Source organism: Sarcophilus harrisii, chromosome 6 (genome assembly GCF_902635505.1).
Source record: "Sarcophilus harrisii chromosome 6, mSarHar1.11, whole genome shotgun sequence".
Taxonomy (NCBI): domain Eukaryota; kingdom Metazoa; phylum Chordata; class Mammalia; order Dasyuromorphia; family Dasyuridae; genus Sarcophilus; species Sarcophilus harrisii.
Genome location: NC_045431.1, coordinates 129,005,714 through 129,025,373, shown reverse-complemented (window position 1 = coordinate 129,025,373; position 19,660 = coordinate 129,005,714). Strand labels below are relative to the sequence as shown.

At 35.7% G+C, this 19,660-nt stretch overlaps 1 protein-coding gene across 3 annotated transcripts in view; it reads right to left on the bottom strand.

The window, feature by feature from the left end:
* Positions 1–15,020, bottom strand: part of COL25A1 (collagen type XXV alpha 1 chain) — a 528,728-nt gene extending 513,708 nt beyond the window's left edge. For all 3 annotated transcript variants that reach the window (XM_031943399.1, XM_031943400.1, XM_031943401.1), the window contains exons 1-2: positions 13,945–15,020; positions 12,800–12,869 (exon numbers count right to left, since the gene is read on the bottom strand). In XM_031943399.1, coding sequence (XP_031799259.1) covers positions 12,800–12,869; positions 13,945–14,238 — 364 coding nt within the window. In that variant the 5' untranslated portion in view covers positions 14,239–15,020. The remainder of the gene's footprint in view (positions 1–12,799; positions 12,870–13,944) is intronic.
* Positions 15,021–19,660: the final 4,640 nt, after the last annotated feature.

The window sequence follows — 19,660 nt, the reverse complement described above, 5'->3', positions numbered from 1 at the left end:
ATCTGTTCTAATGTACAGAAACTAACAATTTGGTAGCTTCAAGAGTGAATCATAACCTTATAACCTTATAACACCAGGATAATACTTATAAACAAACAAGGATATTTCACGCACGGTCCTTTGATTCTCTTCCTTTACAAGTAATAATTATACTCTGCCCCTCCCCCTTCCTTATTTTCACCTCTTCCACCCCATCACAGCTCCTATATTTTTTTCCTCTGCTTGGAATTTACAGAGCGATTATCTGATTCTCCACAACTATCATCAGGAAATTTGCTTTGCCTAAATCTACCTTCCGAATGAAAATCCCAGTTGGGCCTATAATTGGAACTGGTTAATCAAAAATTAAACCCATTATACCTCCTGTTGGTGCAGCCATATTATTAGCTAATGAAGTATAAAAGAGGGAAGGATAACCTTTTCATTTCTGGAGGAAAACCAGTTACTTACCAGTAGAACAGTTTTCCCAGTAATATATTGTCCTGACAGCTATTCCTGGTTTCCATCCTTGCTAATAAGACCTTAGTTAGATTCTCTCTTATCACCTTGCTTCAATGACAGGTTATCAAGCAGAAGTGATAAAAGTGAAGAGAGTTCCATATAAGGAAACTAGATGTAGCTGTTGTTTGGGGGTGGGATGGGAATAATCATATTCCACTAAGAAGGTTGTATGACTAAAGAGCATATGCCTTTTAAAAATTTGTTTTAATTAATGAACATTTATTTTCTTTCCCTCCTACATCCACCCACCCCCCAAAAAAAGGAAAGTTGATCTTTTAAACAAATAAATAAACAAATATTTAAACAAATAAAAGTTTAAACAAATTTTAAACAAAATTTTTAAACAAAAATTTTAAACAAAAAATTTGTTTAAACAAATTAAACAAATACTTTTAAACAAGTATAATCAAGCTAAACAAATTTCCATATTGGCCATTTCCAAAAACATGTGTCTCATTCTGCATATTGAATTTGTCACCTCTTTGACATAATGGGGAAGGGGGGGAAATGAAAAGGAAGAAAGTTTGAGTGTTTTATTATCATTTTCCAGGGAGGAAAGAATATAGTATATTATGCAATATAATATAATATAAATAATTGCCATGGATAAAGAATATTTGGAAAAACCAATTGAGAGTCCACAATTTCAATTAAATTAATTAAATTTTAAAAAAACTTTTAAATTACCATTTTGGAAACAATGAAATGCAACTAAAATTAGCAAAATATACTGGCACCATAAGGACAAAAACCAATTATAACTGCAGTCTTAAATACCATTAAATTAGAAATAGTAGGCTATATGCAACTTTGAGCTGTCTTATAGTTCTCAGGTCTATCCTTATGATAACATTAGTCTTTAATAACCTGTTTATTTCTCAAGAAGTCAAAAATACCTTTTACTAAGAAATGTATGTAGATATATCATTATTAAGATAAGTTTTCATTTTTAAAATTTAAAGCATACTGTTTTTATTGGATAGTTTTTTAATCTTCATTCCATGTCATTATTTTAAAAATTTCTAGAAGTACCAACAAGTGCTGCTGAAAATAACATTCTACATGTAGTTTATCCTTCACTTAAACCCAATTCACTTGCATGCCATAGCATCATCTCCTTGATGTCATGCTCCTCTTCAAAAATGGAGGACAAACACCATTACCACCACCACAATTCAAGTTAATGGTAAAGCATTAGTATATTTCTCAGACTTTGGGACCATAAATATCCAAGACTTGAGAAAAGGTAGTTAGGATGAGAAAGCTAGATGGTACAATGATTGCTTGTAAGACCTGAGTTCAAATCCTGCCATACACATACACACATTTATGTGCTGTCTGATCCCTGGGCCAGTCAGTAAATCTCTTTCAGTCTCAGTCTCCTTATCTATAAATGATCTAAGGTCCCTTCTAACTCTGAATCTATGTTTCTGTAACTATGTTCCTAGTCATGATTATCAGATACTTACTATTAACCTCATAAACTTTAGTTTCTTCATTTGTAAAAAAGGGATAATTACAGCCCTTAACTTCCAAGATTATTACAAGGATAAAATAACAGTATTGTAAAATTCTTTGCAAACTTTAAAGCACTATGTAAATTCTAGCTATTATTATTCTTTAGAGGAAGTCAGTTCAAGAGGAATGGAATGCTATCAAAAATGAAATTCTGAAAATAAAAATTCAGATAATTACAATGGAAAAGGCAAGGAGAAACTAAATAAAGAGAGCAATGTAGCTGCAATGGGAGCCCCCTCAATCAGATTAGATTTCATAAACATATATACTGAATGAACACGGAAGCAAGAACAAGTAATAATTAAGGAATATCAAAAGTGCAGCAATCTGTTAAGAATTATTAAGGGAATGCTGAAGAACAGAATAAGAAAAAATTTAGAATGAATGATTTAAAACAATTTTTTAAAATTTTAATTCTGCTGAAAACAATAGGAATATCAAAAAAGGGGAAAGGACTGAGACCTGATGTAAATTGAAAAGACTAGAAGCAAAATTATCACTCAATTCTTTCTGTTTCTTTTTTTCTGAAAATGATCTTCTGAATTGAAAAGTACAGAACAAAAATGATCAGTAGAAATTCAAAACCCAAAATAAATGTAAATATAGTGTAAAAAAAAAAAAAGAAGAAGAAGAAGAAGAAGAAGAATATTGGCATGCTCTCTGTTGAACTTATGAATTCCAGTCATCAAATCCAGATGAAATATTTGCTAATGAACAGAAAACTTGATGATGGAATCACTAACTCATGGAGGGCAATCTGTAAAAAATCATAGAGGACAAAAGTAATACAAGGGCCTGATAATGTACAAATATCATACTTATTTTCAACGAGAGGGAGAAAGAATATCCTTCAAGCTATTAATCATTAAGCTTGAATTTCATTCCTTGAAAAATTCTAGAATTTTATATCCATCAGGTTAATCTCTTTCTTTTTTTGATAGGACTTCTTGAGTGACAGATCAGGGGGAAAAAAATCATTGATACAGACTATGTGGTAAAATCTCTCATACAGTTCTTATGTCCAAGATGGAAAGATGTAGGCTGAATAAGAGTGCCTTATTCTGTGAAACAATTTGTGTGTATGTGTGTGAAAGTCTTGACAAAAGGCATAGATGACATTTCTCAGAATTGCATATGACACAGAGCTGAGTATGTGATAACTAATATGCTAGATGACAGAACCAGGATCCTAAACTGTTTTGAAGACAAAATCCTAAATGAAATAAAATCAAAGTATGTATCAAATCATATATATGAATATATATATATATTCTCAAAAAGCAACTGTTTGATTAGAGAATATGAGATGGTTAATTATGATAATAGCTAATATTTATATAGTGCTTTAAGGTTTGCAAAGAACTTTACAAATTGCTAGGCAAAATTTCATAAGAAAAAGATCTGAGAATTGTAATAGACTTTGAATTGCATAAAAACCAATAGCATGTGATATGGTAGCCAAAAGAATTTAGTCTATATTAACAGAATCCTTGTTCTCAAAACATACTCTGCCTTGAGGAAACCATACATGAAATATACTGTGTTCAGCACCATAACTTAGATAATTTGTGGAAGCAAGTGAGCAAAAGGATAGGATGCCTGTTTTTGAACATTGGTTGAAGGACCTAGGGATGTTTAGACTGGAAAAGAGAAAATTAAGGGAAAGCCCAGTGGGCTACAGTGCAAGCTGTGGAGAACTCAAACCATGACACCCACAATAAGTGATGACCTATGTTACAATATCAGCAAAGATGAGACCTCAGATTCAGGAGGTGGGAAAACACTAGTCAGAAGCCATGGGCTCCTGATTTAAACATAAAGGGTGATACTACAAGCAAGTTAGTAGAACAAGGAATACTCTACCTGTCAGATGTGTGGAGAAGAGAAGAATGTATGGCCAAATAGAACTAGAGAACATCATGAAATACAAAATGGAAAATTTAGATTAATTAATTTTAAAAGGGTTTGCACAAACAAAACCAATGCAGCCAAGATTAGAAGGGAAAAAGGAAGCTGGAGAAAAAAAATTTTATAGACAATATTACTGATAAAGGCCTCATTTCTAAAATATATAGAGAACTAACTCAAATTTATAAGAAAAAAATCATTCCATGAATGACAGTCAAAGGAATGAACAGACAATTTTCAGATAAAGAAATTTAAATCATTTCTGGTCATTTGAAAAAATGTTCTAAATAACTTTGATTAGAGAAATGCAAATTAGGACAATTCCGAGGTACCACCTGAGATGAGAGGAAAATATAATGGTAAATGTTGAAGGAGATGTGGGAAAACCAGGACACTAATGCATTGTTGATGGAGTTGTGAAATGATAAATCATTCTGAAGAGCAATTTGAAACTATGTCCCAAAGGGCTATCAAACTGTGTATATGTGTATACCTTATGATCCAACAATGTCACTACAAGATCTGTATCCCAAAGAGATTATAAAAGAGAATCCATATGCACAAAAATGTTTATAGCAGCCTTTTTCATAGTAGTAAGAAAGTGGAAATTAAGTAGATAGCCATCAGCTAGGGAATGGCTGAATACATATTATGGTATATGAATGTAATGGAATATTATTATTCTATAAGAAATGATAAGCAGACTGATTTCAGAAAAGTCTGGAAAGATTTGATGCTAAGTGAAGAGAGCACTACCAGGATTATATCATACACAGTAACAACAATATTATATGATGATCAGCTGTGATGGACTTGGTTCTTCTCAGCAATGTGATGATTCAAGATAATTCCAATTGTTTGGGGATAGAAAATGCCATTCACATCTAGAGATAGAACTATGGAGATTGAATGTGGATCAAAACATAGTATTTTCACCGTGCTTGTTTCTTTGCTTTTTTCTCATGTTTTTCTCCTTTAGGTCTTATTTTTCTTGTTCAACATGACAAATATGAAAATATGTTGAAAAGGATTATACCTATTTAACCTATATTAGATTGCTTGCTGTCTTGGTGGGAGGGGGAGGTAAAGGAGAGAGAGAAAAAATTAGAAAACAAAGTCTTACAAAAATGAATATATTTTTACATATATTTGGAAAAATAAAATACTATTAAAAAGAAAAAAAAGAAAGAAACCCTCAACATCTCAGCATAAGTTGGGACTCCACCATTTTTTAGCTTTGTAACCTCTTGCTAATTATTGCACCAGTCTGGATTTCAGCTTTTTCCTCTGCAGGATGAAGGAACTATATTAGGTAATTATCAGGTTTTCTGCCTCTCAGCTCAAATATTCTATGACTCTCAAACAGATAGTAAATTTAACAAAAATAACTTTAAGCTACTTAAATGTTATTTTGTTCAAACATGGCATTCTTGCAGTGCATGACAGAATACAGCTAACTCTAGAGAATTCAATTAAGCCTTGAAAGTTCTAAGAGTTTGAATCTGGCATCAGGGTGCTATCCTTAGATAGATTAGATCAGTATTTCTAAGTGTGGTATAATCCTTGTCATCAGAGGATTGGCTACTCAGTGATCAATTCTTTAGATCTCAGATGCTCATGAAGCACTTTTGATAGAATATGATAGAGTTAGAATTTTCACAAGCAGAGGGAAAGTGCATAATATCTCAAAAGCAACATATGCCAGCCTGGAAAAGAGGAAGGAATTTAAAGATGGGGGAGTGATTAGGAGAAATGTCACCACCTGTTCCCTTTCTTTCCAGTTCATCTTTCTAACTGTAAACAGAAAGCATTCAGACCGAATTTGGTAGGTGTATGAAGGAAAATGTATAACAAAGTCATAAGAGGATCAACAAGAGGAAAATTAGCTATGACCACTTCAGGTTGGCTAATATTACAGAAAATTTTGGAGGGGATGAGGAAAAACAGAAACACTATAATGTACTGTTGGTGGAGTGGTGAACTGATCCAACCATCCTGGAGAACAGCTTAGAACTATGCCCAAAAAGTTATAAAACTGTGCATACTCTCTTTGACTGAACAATACCACTACCAGTCTATATTCATGCACAAAAATATTTATAGTAGCTCTTTTTGTAGTAATAAAGGATTGGAAATTGAGGGGATATCCAACAATTGGGGAATGGCTGAACAATTTGTGGTATGTTGTAATGGAATAGTACTGTGCTATAGGAAATGAGAATGAAGAGGCTTAAGAAAAACCTGGGAAGACCTAAATGAATTGACATAGAAGGAAGGGAACAGGACTAGGAGTGTAATAACAGCAATATTGCAACAATGATCAGCTATGAAAGACTTGGCTACTCTAATCAATATTATCAATATAATTCAATCAAGACAATCTGAAATTGTATATTATGTATATGATGTACATATGATACATGTGTGTACAATATATACATAAGTATACAATACACAATTTATACACATATGTGACTGAGTACATGTGTGTATGTATGTACACTTATACAAACATCATAGATCCAGCATTCATTTGGAGGTAATAGTAAAACATTCTATTTTGATTCTTCAGGGATTTCCATTTCTCTCTATTTCCTATTCTTTTTTCTATTTTCCTATTTTTTTAATTTTTATTTTTAAAATTTTAAAACAAATCAAAACCTTCTTGATTAAAAGTCAGTTAAAGAAAATTTTGTGTTCCTGAGCCACACCTAATCAACTTAATAATTATGCCTATTTAAGAATTCATTGTGCCACAATCTTTTAAAAAAAAAAAAAAACATAAGTAGAAAAAAAAAAAGATTGTGTCCTGGGAAAAAAATAAACAACTGTAGAACTTGATTAATTTTGTCGCCCAAAAAGGGAGGGTCTGTAATATTTCTCTGTTCAGTGGTCACCTGCTAGGCACACAGCTCAGAATGAGTCATCCATGGTTTTCCCATTCTCCCCATCATCTAAGCCACCAAAAGTCATGTTTATTAAATGGTAGGTTAAGATAAAATGTCTTTGGAATGTTTTCCACTAAAGAAAACATGGATTGGTACCATCTTCATATTTATCTTCTTGGGAGGTAACAGCTCTCTGACCAGCCAAACATAATTGTTTAGTGAAGTGATTTTCCTCACTAGTATCCCCTGTAGACTTGGTTATTCATTTTCCAGATCCTATAGAAGATAGTGATACCCTCCCTTCATCCTAAAATTAAGGGGAAAATCTAGAAACCAAATACTGTTAACATAGTATTTCAGTGCAGTTGGCTTTCCACAATCACCAACCCAATGGTTAGACAGCACTTTTACATTCCTGTACTTTATACATGAGCTAGGAAGAACAACAAACTAAAACAGTTTTCTTTTCCCCTCTTAAATAAGACCCACCTAATGGAATGACAAAATAACTAAGATAACCAAGAGATAATAGAGTTTCAAGGAGTAGTCTCCAAATAAGAAGCAAAAAAGAGGAAAAAGAAGCTAAGAAAAATAAAGAGTGCTCAGAAGCAATTTGTCCCAGTTCCCCTGGGTGATGGGGCATTTTGCCAGCTGTCACTGATGGAATGACTGAAAATGTTATGCCAAAACTGGTACTCTCATTAAGTTTGAAGCAATTTAGCAGGAATGTTATAAGGCATTCAGATTTCAAGAGAAAAGGAATGCCTGCTATTGTCATTTCAATAATATCTACCAGATTTTTAACTTGCTTTCTTTCAACAAACTGGTTCTAGTTGTTCATTGCCATCACACAACTGAAAATCTCAACATGAATATCCCATTACTTGACACAATGTTTCCATTCATTGTGTAGCTAGTTTTTTTTTTAAATGTATGGTATAGATTTCTCTTGTGCAGCAAGATAACTGTATAAATATGTATACTTATATTATATTTGACATATATTCAAACATATTTAACATGTATTGGACTACCTGCCATCTGGGGGGGTGGAGAGGAGGAAGCTGGGAAAGTTGCAACAGAAGGTTTTGCTAGGGTCAATATTGAAAAATTACCCATGTATATGGTTTGTAAATAAAAAGATATAATAAATAATAATAATATGTATGGCATAAGTAGAAAACCATGTTCATTGTAAGCTTGAGTTTTAATATAAGACAATATAAATAATATGAGACAAAATAAAACATATTTAATGCAAAATAATTAAAGTTTCATCATGTATGTTGGAAAGACATACAGCCTTAAAATTAAAAAGATTGGGATTTTTTTGCCCTAAAATGAAGACTTTAGTCACAAGGAATACAACATACTTAAACGTGTTCTCTCAATTACATAAAATTATTTTAACTTTATGTATAGTATTTTACCTAGAATTAGAAGTTCCTCGAAAGTTATCTAATAAATTCTCTTGCCTTTGGCCAAACTTCCTCTAAATCCTTCCAGCATATGTTATCCACATTATGATTTTTTTAAAAAAGCAAAGTAACAAGCTTCTACAAGTTCCCAAGAGAAACTCTTCCTCACGACTAATGTAAATACCACTCATTCCACTCAATGGAGACATTTGATAATATTCAATCATTTTCAGTCAAGTCCCACTCTTATCACCCCATTTGGAGTTTTCGTAGCAAAAATACTACAGTGGTTTGCCATTTCCTTATCCAGCTCATCTTACAGATCAGGAAACTGAGGTGCACAGGGATAAGTGATTTGCATAGGGTCACAAACCTAGTAAATATTTGAGACAAGATTTGAACTCAGAAAGAAGAGTCTGCCAATTCCAAGCCCATGTATATCCACTTTGCCATCTAAGTTCCTTCTAGTGGGAACACAGAACAGCTCTATAGAAAGAACAGTGACTATGGAATAGATCTAGTTTGTATCTGTTTGCATGTTGTCTCACCCAATGGAAGCTCCTTGAGGACAAGGGCTAGTTTTTGCTTTCTTTGTAACCTCAGGTTTAGTATAGTGTCTGACACATAATAAATATTTATCAAATGAATAAATGCTTGCAAGCATGGAAGTAGATGATTAATGAATGCTTATTGACTTGACTACATGATCTTGAGCAACATCTCCATCTGTGAAATAAGGAATTGGATTAATTGCCTTCTGAGGTCCCTTCCAGATCTAAATACTGTTAATCATCTTCAGCATAATGTGTGTATTAAAAACCATCATTAGGTTATCCCTTACTATATTGTCATATATATATATATATATTATATATATATATATATATATATAGAAATAAATAAATATATATATAATCCTTCTCTAAGACAAAAATCTCAACTTCATTTGGGATTTTAAGAAACAGGCAGGACATGTAGAAAAGCCAGAAAGGAAAGTCAGAAGAAAAGAAGAGAAGGAAGGCAGAGGAAAAGAAGGGAGGAAAGAAGGAAACAAAGAAACAAAGAAAGAAAAACATTCACAGTGCCAAGAGAAAATAAATCCCCTGAAAGAAAACACAATCATTTTGTATTATTGTATCATCAGGGCCCAGTAGAGTACCTTATACATAATAGTTGATTAGTAAATATTTGTCAAATTTAATCAAGTCTGGGACTTGAACTAGGATATTTGATCTAGTGATGGGGAAAAGTATTGGAATATGATATTTTCATTTCCACATAAAGAAGGAAATTTAGGACTGTTTATATTCAATATTGGAGAGTTCTAGGGAGTTAACCTCTGAAAGTCTACAAGAGCTTGGTTCAAATCATGAAGATCTAAATTCAAGTCCAGCCAATGTCAAGTATGACCCTGTACAAATTATTTAACTTCTCAATGTCTCTGGTAACTCTAGGACTCATAAATTGCAAAAGAACTGCCCAACTCCCTTGGAAACGAAATAAGATGGAGTGGGGATAAAAGAGAATAAATGTTGCCTATACCAACAAACTCACAAGAGGATAGACAAAAAGAAGAAAGTAATTCTGAGCCTGATCATTGCTATACTATTCATTTCAAATAAAAAGCAAGTTACCTTTCATCACAAACCAAGTTATCTCTATCAACAGTATATAAATGTAATTATACTATTTTTCTTTAAAACAAAAAAAAATAAATATCAGTAATTTCTAAGGACTCACTGATGAAAGGAGGAAAAAAGGTCATCAAGTCTAACTTCTTAATTTTTTTAATAAGGAAACTGAGACTGAGAATTCAAATGACTTCTTGTTATAGAGTACTAATTGTGGCAGCGACTAATCATAATATTCATGGTGACTAGATGTCACTAGAATGAAGACTAGATCCCAGGTTTCCTGACACCACACCATTAAAACATACTTCCTCATGTTTGCTTGCATTTTTGTTTTTTTTTTCCCCTCAGGTTATTTTTACCTTCTTTCTAAATCCGATCTTTCCTGTGCAACAAGATAACTATATAAATGTGTATACATATATTGTATTTAACATATATTTTAACATATTTAACATGTATGGGACTACCTGCCATCTAGGGGAGGAGGTGGGGGGGAAGGAGAGGAAAAGTTGGAACAGAAGGTTTTGCAAGAGTCAATGCTGAAAAATTGCCCATGCATATGTTTTGTATATAAAAAGCTATAATAAAAAATAAAATTAAAAAAAAAACATACTTCCTCCTCTGTCTAGTTTTTCTGTTCGAGTGAAAACATCAATGATGGAGTTATTTCCAGGGAAGGCATAGAAAGGCCTGTGCTCCAAATGGTGTTTAGGCAGCTGGCTAGCTGCCAACCTGCTGATGCCAGAGGTCCTTATCAGCTGGCACAGCAATGCCTTCCTGGCAGTGCACCTGGTGAATGCATACCTCACACAGAACATTAGAAAATGCTGAACCAAAGTCCAGAAGAGGAATTCTTGCAGCTGTAGCAAGGAGCCAATTTGCACTCTTCTATGAGGGTTAAGTTCTGCAGATGCCAACCCATGGAAGCCAACTGCCTTTCCATGGCTCAGCTCCTGCTAAATCAAACATTCTGCTGAACACAGCTTTAGTTTGTTTGGGTTTTGTATTTTTTAAAGCAAGTATTTGGTGGTAGACAGAGGAGGTAGTAGTTATTCCTGAGCTTAAGAAAGTCAATGAGAAAATAAGTCAGATAGGTTAAGCTACTCCTTTTATAAATCATATGTGTTGTCTGGAAAGAGATTTATACCTTTCAAGTTTAAAGTTCTTGAGAATCACTGTTGTTTCATGACCAACCCCTAAATGTGCCTAGCTAACTAGTCTCATTCATTCTTGATCTAGTAGTTAGCTGCCAATTAGGCAAAAATACTTTAGAGACTGATTTTGACATTCACAAAGAAATAACGTTCTATGTATGCAATAGAAAATTCCAACCAATGGCACCCTTAGTTGGGGAAGGCCCTATAAATATTTGTTCTTCTGCAGTGTTTTTGTCTGTAAATTACACCTTGTCAACCTGGCAGGTCTCAGCCCTCTTGTACAAATTCTGATAGGCTTGAAGACTTTCAAAGGCAATTACAAATGAATGCAAATAAAATAACACTAATTTCTGTCAGTCCAGAATTCTTTGGGGTTTTTTTTGACTACTGGGTTAAGGCAGGAACTCCTATCATACACTCCAATATCTCTATATTGGGGAATGATAACCCAGTCAATGGGCAACCAGAGCTGGAGCCAAATGATCTGGAAAAGATCCCTTTCTAATCCTCTTATCCAACCTATTCCTCATTAATCATAATTAATATTTACCAGTTTTCCTGGGTTACATCTCAGCATGTCTTTATGTTGATATTTCAATCTATCTTTAGATCAGAAAGCAGAAATCTAACCAATACTAAAATACTATTTATCTCTTATAAGCAATGCTAATTATAAGGAAAATGAACATTGTCTATCAGTGTTGGAATTCCCAAGTCTGGCTGTATTTTGGGATTTGGTTTTTTGTTTATTTGTTTGTTTTAACTTGGTAGAGAATAGCTTCCTTCTGATTTTACAATTTAAGTCTGTTTGATGTAATATATTGGAATGTGTAGTTCCAGATGTTTGCCTCCCAAATATGTTCAGGCAAAAAGTGATGTAATGTGGAGCTCCTAGTGGCAGCAAGGAAGCAAAGCTAAGAAAATTGGCAATGAATGGAAGCACAAAGTAGAGGTCCTTGTTTCTAGAAAATGAATGACGTATGCAAAAATGTTTGTGGCAGTCCTATTTTGTAGTGACTAGAAACTGGAAACCAAATGGATACCCATTAATTGGAGAATGGGTGAATAAATTATGGTATATGAGTATTATGGAATGTTATTGTTCTGTAAGAATATTATTGTCTCTTGGGGAACAGAGGAGTACAGACACAAAAAGCCAGAAAGTCATAGGAAAATGACATCAACCTCTAAAACACCTCTTAGCCATGTATTTGAAAAACAGTGGCTTTTAATGGAAAGCTAAAAAAAACAGTTCTCTACTAATCTTCTGTATGATTGAATGTAGAAACAGGAAAACACTAAAAACACCAAAAAAAAAAAAAAAAAAAAGGGGATAGAAACTGAGGAAAGGTAACCTAACTGTAATAACCCTAACAAAATGGAAAGGAAATGGAAAACTGTTGATTTATCTTTAGCGGATGATAAATAAGGAATCTTGAAAAAAAAAAAAAAACTATACTCTATTTTCACTAGAGGTACCAAAACCAATTAATGCATTTGAAAACTATCTTTCATTCTGCATATCAATGGAATTCATATCTGTGCATTTTGCCTATATTTACCTTGAAGATTACTTTTATCTTCTCAGCTTTCACACAGTGAACATATGTATAACACTACATCTATGGCTTTGATTATCTTAACTAGGATATATTCATTTTAAATTACTGGTTCTGGATTCTTGATCATTATTAACATTAAAGTTACAGTTTATACACATAAGTTTCCTTTTATCTTCTGATACAAAGAAAAGATTATTAAATAGTTTCATTTACCTGCTGGACAGTTACACTCTAGAGGTGATTCTCTGGCGATTCTTACTTTAGCCAAATGCTCATAGGATCTCTGGGGAGGGAAAGAAGAGGTATTAACAATAGCTTAACAGTTCTTTTATCAATAGAATTATTTGGCCGCCTTTGGGCTTAAGGAGGATTTGCCTCTATTTGATAGTATGCATCATGACTAACAGTTAACTTCTGTACTTGGATTTCTGTCAAAAGTTAACAGTAATCCAGCCCTAAAAAAAGAAAATGACAATTGAAATGTTATCAAAGCTGCTGGACTTGTATAATGTGAATGCTATTCACTTCCCCTACATCAAGCATGTGCAATCCACAGAACCTGGCACCAAGATACAGTTCTCTGTGAAAAATATATGAAGAAATAGTCTTTTCCAAATGAAAGTTAATTACTTGGAGGTGTTTAGCAGCAAATTCTTAGGACTAAAATTCATTGGATTGCAGAGAACAAGCCCAAATCCCAAAAAACCTTCCAACAATGTTCTGAAACCAACCTTGACTATAGTAACCATGATCTGGAACTTATTTTTCCTTCCAAATATCAACTCTAAGGCTTCTGCAGTCACAAAACTCCCCAGTAGTAGGACCCTTAAAACAACACACACACACACACACACACACACACACACACACACACACATATACACACGCCTTTCTTTGCTTTTTCTTTAAGAGCACTAAGCATAACACATTTGGCATATTTTATGATTAATCATGAGGAAATTTCCTTTTTTAAAGGAGAAATGGAAGAGGAAGGGCAAGAAGAGGGGAAGTGGAGAAAATTTCCTAGACTAGATTATCATTGGAGTGTACAGATATAATCTCTGAATAGATTCCAATGGATTTGGGAAAAGAGAAACGCATTCTAGTTTGAATGACTAAATCAAAAGGCAAGAGCCAACCATGGGCACTTTCAGACTTCCCTCCCACACTCAGCCATGAATACATCAGCTCTGGTGACTGAATGAACCACAGATACTTTATATACATAACGTTATACACTGAGATTTCTAAAATAGGTCTTGCCTATACAGACACATGAACATGCTACATGCTAGCTGGAGCTGGGTGTACACCCTGGAACATGTTACATCCCCGTACCACCGAGGTTTCCACCACACCTGAGACAGAAGTCGTTCTATTTTTTCTTGCATCACTGCTTCCATTTGGTCCAATGAAGCCGGCAGATGCTGATAAGGAAGTTCCCCTTTGGTTGCCTCGATGGCCGAAATCCTTGCTTGTAGGTCGTTGGTTTTCACCCCCAGGTACAGGCAGGCAATCATACACATCAAGGACAGCACAATTGGCAGTAGGGAGCAGGGGGCTACAATCCTGAGGCAGCGCTGTCCCGGAGAGGAGCTGGATTTTTCGGCCCCATCATGTTCTCCCTTCACTACTTGGTTCTTCCCCAGCATGATGGTGGGGATTTTTGTCTTGTCTGATTTTTCACTCCGGCCTTCACGAGTAATTTGAAAATAAAAGAACAAAAATAAAATGCAAAGGGAAAGGATGGGTTCCACCAAAGTTCAGATCGAGTTTGCAGTGCTAGTTTGCTGAACCACAGAGGTGGGGCGAGGAGAATAAATGGTCCTCAGCTCAGATTGTCTCAGAGCCCAGAAACTGCATCCTTTTCCTAGCTCACCCCACCCAGGAATGAGCCAAAAGCACCCTCAGCCCCGGCAGGAGAGGGCTGTGGTGGGAAGAAAAATTCTAAAGGACACCAAGTCTCACAGGACTTCTTGATCCACTCTAAGCACCCTTTGGCCACAATATCCCGAGAGTGGCCAGCAGCGTAGATGGCCACCAAGGACTGCAGGAGTCCCTGCGCCTGGGGAGCAAGGATTGCCCAAAAGAGACCCGGCTTTAGCTCGCATCCGATATTGACCAGTCCGACCTGTTGCGAGACTTTTTCCCAATTTTTATTAATAATTAGCTTTTTGGTTGTTTTTAACACACGCTGGGCTGTGTGTTTTCCTAAGCTGATTCAGCTCAAAGCAAAAAAGAAGAGGAAAAAAAAGTGAAGAGGGGGGTAGTGGGGGAGGATGCAAAAGAAGTCAAATAAAATCAGGGTAGCAAAAAGGAGAAGGTAGCTAGGGAAAGAACGGTAATGACCTTCCCAAAACAAACACCAGTCTTAGACTGAAGGAACTACTACCCGACTGTATCTGCAGCTCTCTGCGTGTAAGCCTTAAATATCCTTCAGAGTGTGTGTGTGTGTGTGTGTGTGTGTGTGTGTGTCTGTGTCTGTCTGTGTGTGCGCGTGTGCGTATGTGTATTGTGCGAGTATGCGCGCGCGCTAGAACCACAGAACGCCCCTCCTTCACTAAACTCTCTCTATACAGTAGTACCCCAGCAGTGGCCGCTGCCGCCGCCGTGCTGCTGCTGCTGCAGTGGCGGCTACGCGCTAACTCTCACTCTAGCTCTCCAGCTGCGGAACCTCCATTTATTAGCATAATTTATTCACCTTTGCCTGGTGCCCCCGCCCACATCTCAAATACCCATCCCCTCCAACCCAAGAAACTTCCCAGGAGGAGTACGACAGAAAGAAGGCGGTCAGTTTATTAGCATAATATATGCAAATACACAAAGTCTCAGGCAGATTGGAGAAAAATTTAAGAGAGCAGTCCCACCCCAAAGAGTAATTTCCTTCACTCACTCATATACTCTCAGTTGGTAGGTACTCAGGCATGGAAAACAGAGCAAGAAGAGACCAGAAGAATTGGCTGGGTTCTGGAAGAATTGGACTGAGTGAGGGTGTCAGGACTTCGGTTTCCAAGACTCAGCATAGGGGGCAACTTGTTTTATCATAGAGAACAAATGGGTGATAATATCCTAAAGGAAAAGTGATCTAGCTTTCCTCATTTTCACTTCTGACTTTCAAATAAGGCTGATCTTTTCCTCCTCTTCCACCTCTTTTTTTCTCCTCTTCCATTCTCCTGCCTCTTTTTCTTCTCCTCTCCATTTCTTTCTCTCCCTTTTTCATCCTCCTCCCTCTTCCTATCTAGTCTTCTTCCCCCTTTCTCCTTTCACTTCCCCATTTTTTTCCCTTTCCCCTCTTCTTCCTCTCCCTCTCCCATTCATTTTTTTTTTTTCTCTCCTTCACTCCCTCACGTTAAGACACATTGTCAATATTTCTGGAAGCCACGGAATCAGTTTGCCCCTCAGCCAAGGTCTCTTGATAAAGGAAGCAAAGTCTGGAAGGTTTTGTTTTCGTCTCTACCAGGTTTCCCCTTTATGTGGGAGACGCTGATTGCCTTTTTTCTGATCCCTGGCTGCTTTTTATTGTGCTAATGTATTTTCCTGATTCACGATTTTGTGCAGCTGGGGAGGTGGGGAGTCGAGGATCTAGGAGGGATGAATTGGAAAAGAAAACTTCTTGGTCTTACTATCTGACTCTTTTCATGTAATCTGGAGCAAATTAGGATCCTGAAGAGGAATTCTTGAAAGCTGATGACAAATTGTCTGGAGGTAACATTCTCCCTCTCAACAAACTCTTCCCCCAAAATATTGGGGGGGTGGAGTGGGGAGAATTCCTCTTCTACTATTGTTCTTCCTTTTTCTCCTCACTTCTTTCCCTATCACTCCTCAACCCCATCAGAAATTCCCTATATTAGTTCACCCCATAGTTTTTATTCACAAATTCAATCATCAAAAAGCATTTTATTTCCCCTAGCCTTCATATGCATAAATGGATTCAGCTGGCCATACAAAGGAGCTATAATAAAAGGAGGAAAGGGAAAATGGAGATTGGATGACCCCAGAAATTAAAGTAACATGGAAAGGGACAATTTATTAAATTTTATTTATGAAGTAACAACATGCAATTTAGCAGAAATAATTCTCAATCCCTATTTAATTTTCAATCAATGGGGAAAGGAAATATGTTTTTCTGAGATCTATGGATTTTTCTGTATATTGGAGGAAAAAGTCTTTGAGATAAGCTATCTTTTCTGTTTTATCCCACCTTGATATTCCAGAATTTCACCTGTGACTTGAGAATGAATCATTGACTGGTGCTGAGACAGACAGATCCCTGGGAAGTTTAAGTCTTATATTGGAATGAAATGAGATACCAATTGGTAATTCAATAGTTAATAAAAGGAGACTTACATAATTATAACATAGAAAGTGTACTCAATAAATTTGAGTATAGCCCCCTTCATTTCCCTAAAGAGGGGTGTATGGTGACCTGCAGCCTTGAAGTATCTGCCAAATCCATGGGGCTTCTATTCCATTTGTGCAGGCCTTTTTATGCTTTCATGCCAGTCCTATGGATGTAGCATAAGACTCATTAAAGGAGATCTTATATGACCGGTCCCACAGGGTGTTCTCTCATTCCAGTCAGGCTGCCCACAACTTAGCCTACTTTGTGTACTTATCAATTACCCTGAGGTACCCAGTTACTAAATAATTTCTGGCAAGGGAAGGAGCCAGATTGTCATAGGCAGGGATTTACTAGTCTACAAAGGACACAGAGTGTCAAGACATGTATTGGAAATGTCATTCTCTGACAGTTACATCCTGTTTGTGAAGAGCCCTGACAAATAAGGGACATGGGCAAATGTGAGCTTAAATGTACTATTCCCATTTAGCAACAGATGCCTCTGGTGCCCTAATGGTCATGCTAGGAAGACTAATGTGCTAATTTATTTTGCTGATTCACCATTTTGTGTAGCTGGGGAGGTGGAGGGTGGAGGAACTGGGAGGGATGAATTGGAAAAGAAAACTTCTTGGTCTTACTATCTGACTCTTTTCATGTAATCGGGAGCAAAATCATGCATCACCCAACTAATAATAGGAAACTCTGAATTAAAGGTAATTGTATAACCTGCATCATCTGTTTAGTAATAACTAGTGTAATAGCAAGGGAAAGGCAAACAAATTCTTTTCAGAAGTGGTATAGAAGTGACTGCTTTGAGGTGACTCAGAGTGCTGGATCTGGCATTAGGAAGACCTGACCCACCTCAGACACTTAATAGATATATCACCTTGGACAATTCACTAAAACTCTGCCCCAGTTTCTTCTACTGTAAAATGGAAATAATAATAATAGCATCTATGTCTCAGGGTTATTGCAAAATTAAATGAGATAGTTTTTTTTATAAAAAAGTGTTTAGCACAATACCTATCACATAGTAAACACTATATAGAAATTTATTCCTTTACTTTCCCCTTGCAGCTCCAAAAGTCCCCACCCCTCACCGTATACCAGCTAAAGGTTTTACTTATCCAAAAAAAAAAAAAAAAAAAAAACTAAAAACAAAACCACAACATGGACCTCAAAAGAACAAAAGGGCCCAGGAAAAAACTGCTAGGTGAACCATTTTAAGTCTTTCTAGACTATAGCTTATCCTAGGCTCCATTCAAAAAAAAGTAGACTTGTGGGTAACTCAAAAATTGGGGCTATCAGCATACTAAAGGAGGAAATGCTTATTCTTTTTTTTTTTTAAGTTTTTTTACTTACAAAACATATGCATGGATAATTTTTCAACATGAACCCTTGCAAAACCTTGTGTTCCAAATTTTTCCCTTCTTCCCTCCCATCTCCTCCCTAGATGGCAGGTAATCCAATACATGCTAAATATGTTAAAATATGTTAAATCCAATATATGTATACATATTTACACAATTATCTTGCTCCACAAGAAAAATCGGATCAAGAAGGAAAAAAACTGAGAAAACAAAATGCAAGCAAACAACAGAAAGAGTGAAAATGCTATATTGTGGTCCACATTCAGTTCCCACAGTCTTCTGTCTGGGTACAGATGGCTCTCTTCATCACAAGATTATTGGAACTCATCTGAATCATCTCATTGTTGGAAAGAGCCAACTCATCTTATAGTTGCCGTGTATCATGATCTCCTAGTTCTGCTCATTTCACTTAGCATCAGTTCATGTAAGTCTCCCCAAGTTTCTCTAAAATCATCCTGCTGATTGTTTCTTATTGAACAATAATGGGAATGCTTATTTTTCTCTTCCCTATTTTTATTTTTTTTTCCTGAGGCAATTGAGGTTAAGTGACTTGTTTGGAAGTGTTAAGTGAAATGTTAAGAGTCTGAGGTCAAATTTGAACTCAGGTCCTTCTGACTTAAGGGCTGATGTTCTATCCACTACACTATCTAGCTGCCCTGTGTATTCTTAAGTCAAAAATCCATTAAGCAGTTGGCCTTCCTTTTTAAATTGTGAATAAGCATATGTCAATAGCTTATTCTAAATTATGTTCAAAATTAGCTGTTCTCATTCATTGTACTCCTTCAAACTTGAATCAATCAGTTCCATGGATTTTCTTTAATGTGATTCCGACACTCTTCCCCTCATATGTGTTACTATCTATCTAATCAAAGGTTTTCAAACATTGTGTGGCCTTGTCCATTTTAGTCAACATTTTTTTCATCTATGTAATATAACAGTTCCATGAAGAAGGAAAGCCTCTTTTAGATCATTGCTAAAACAACAAAAAAAGTCAGTATGAGTTTGGTAGCCCTAAGAAAAGACATTCTTCGCAGGTGACAGCAAACTGTTTCTGATTAGTATCAATCTCTAGTATTGAGAAAAAAAAATTCTGGTGACATTGATAATCCTATTCCACTTATCCTGGGCCTGAAGTACCTGATCCATCACAGCTGCAGAAACAGCTGCAGCAATGGGCATGACATCTTGTTCAGCTCTCTGGAATCTACTATAAGTCTTGAAATATTATCGTCCTTCCTCACAGGCCACCCAGGGTTGTTGTAAAGGAAACTAGTACAGCAAAATTCTCAAGCCTCCTTCATCTATATCACTAAAAAGGGCATATCTTTCATGTCCCTAAAGACTCTATATTGTTTGGCATTAACT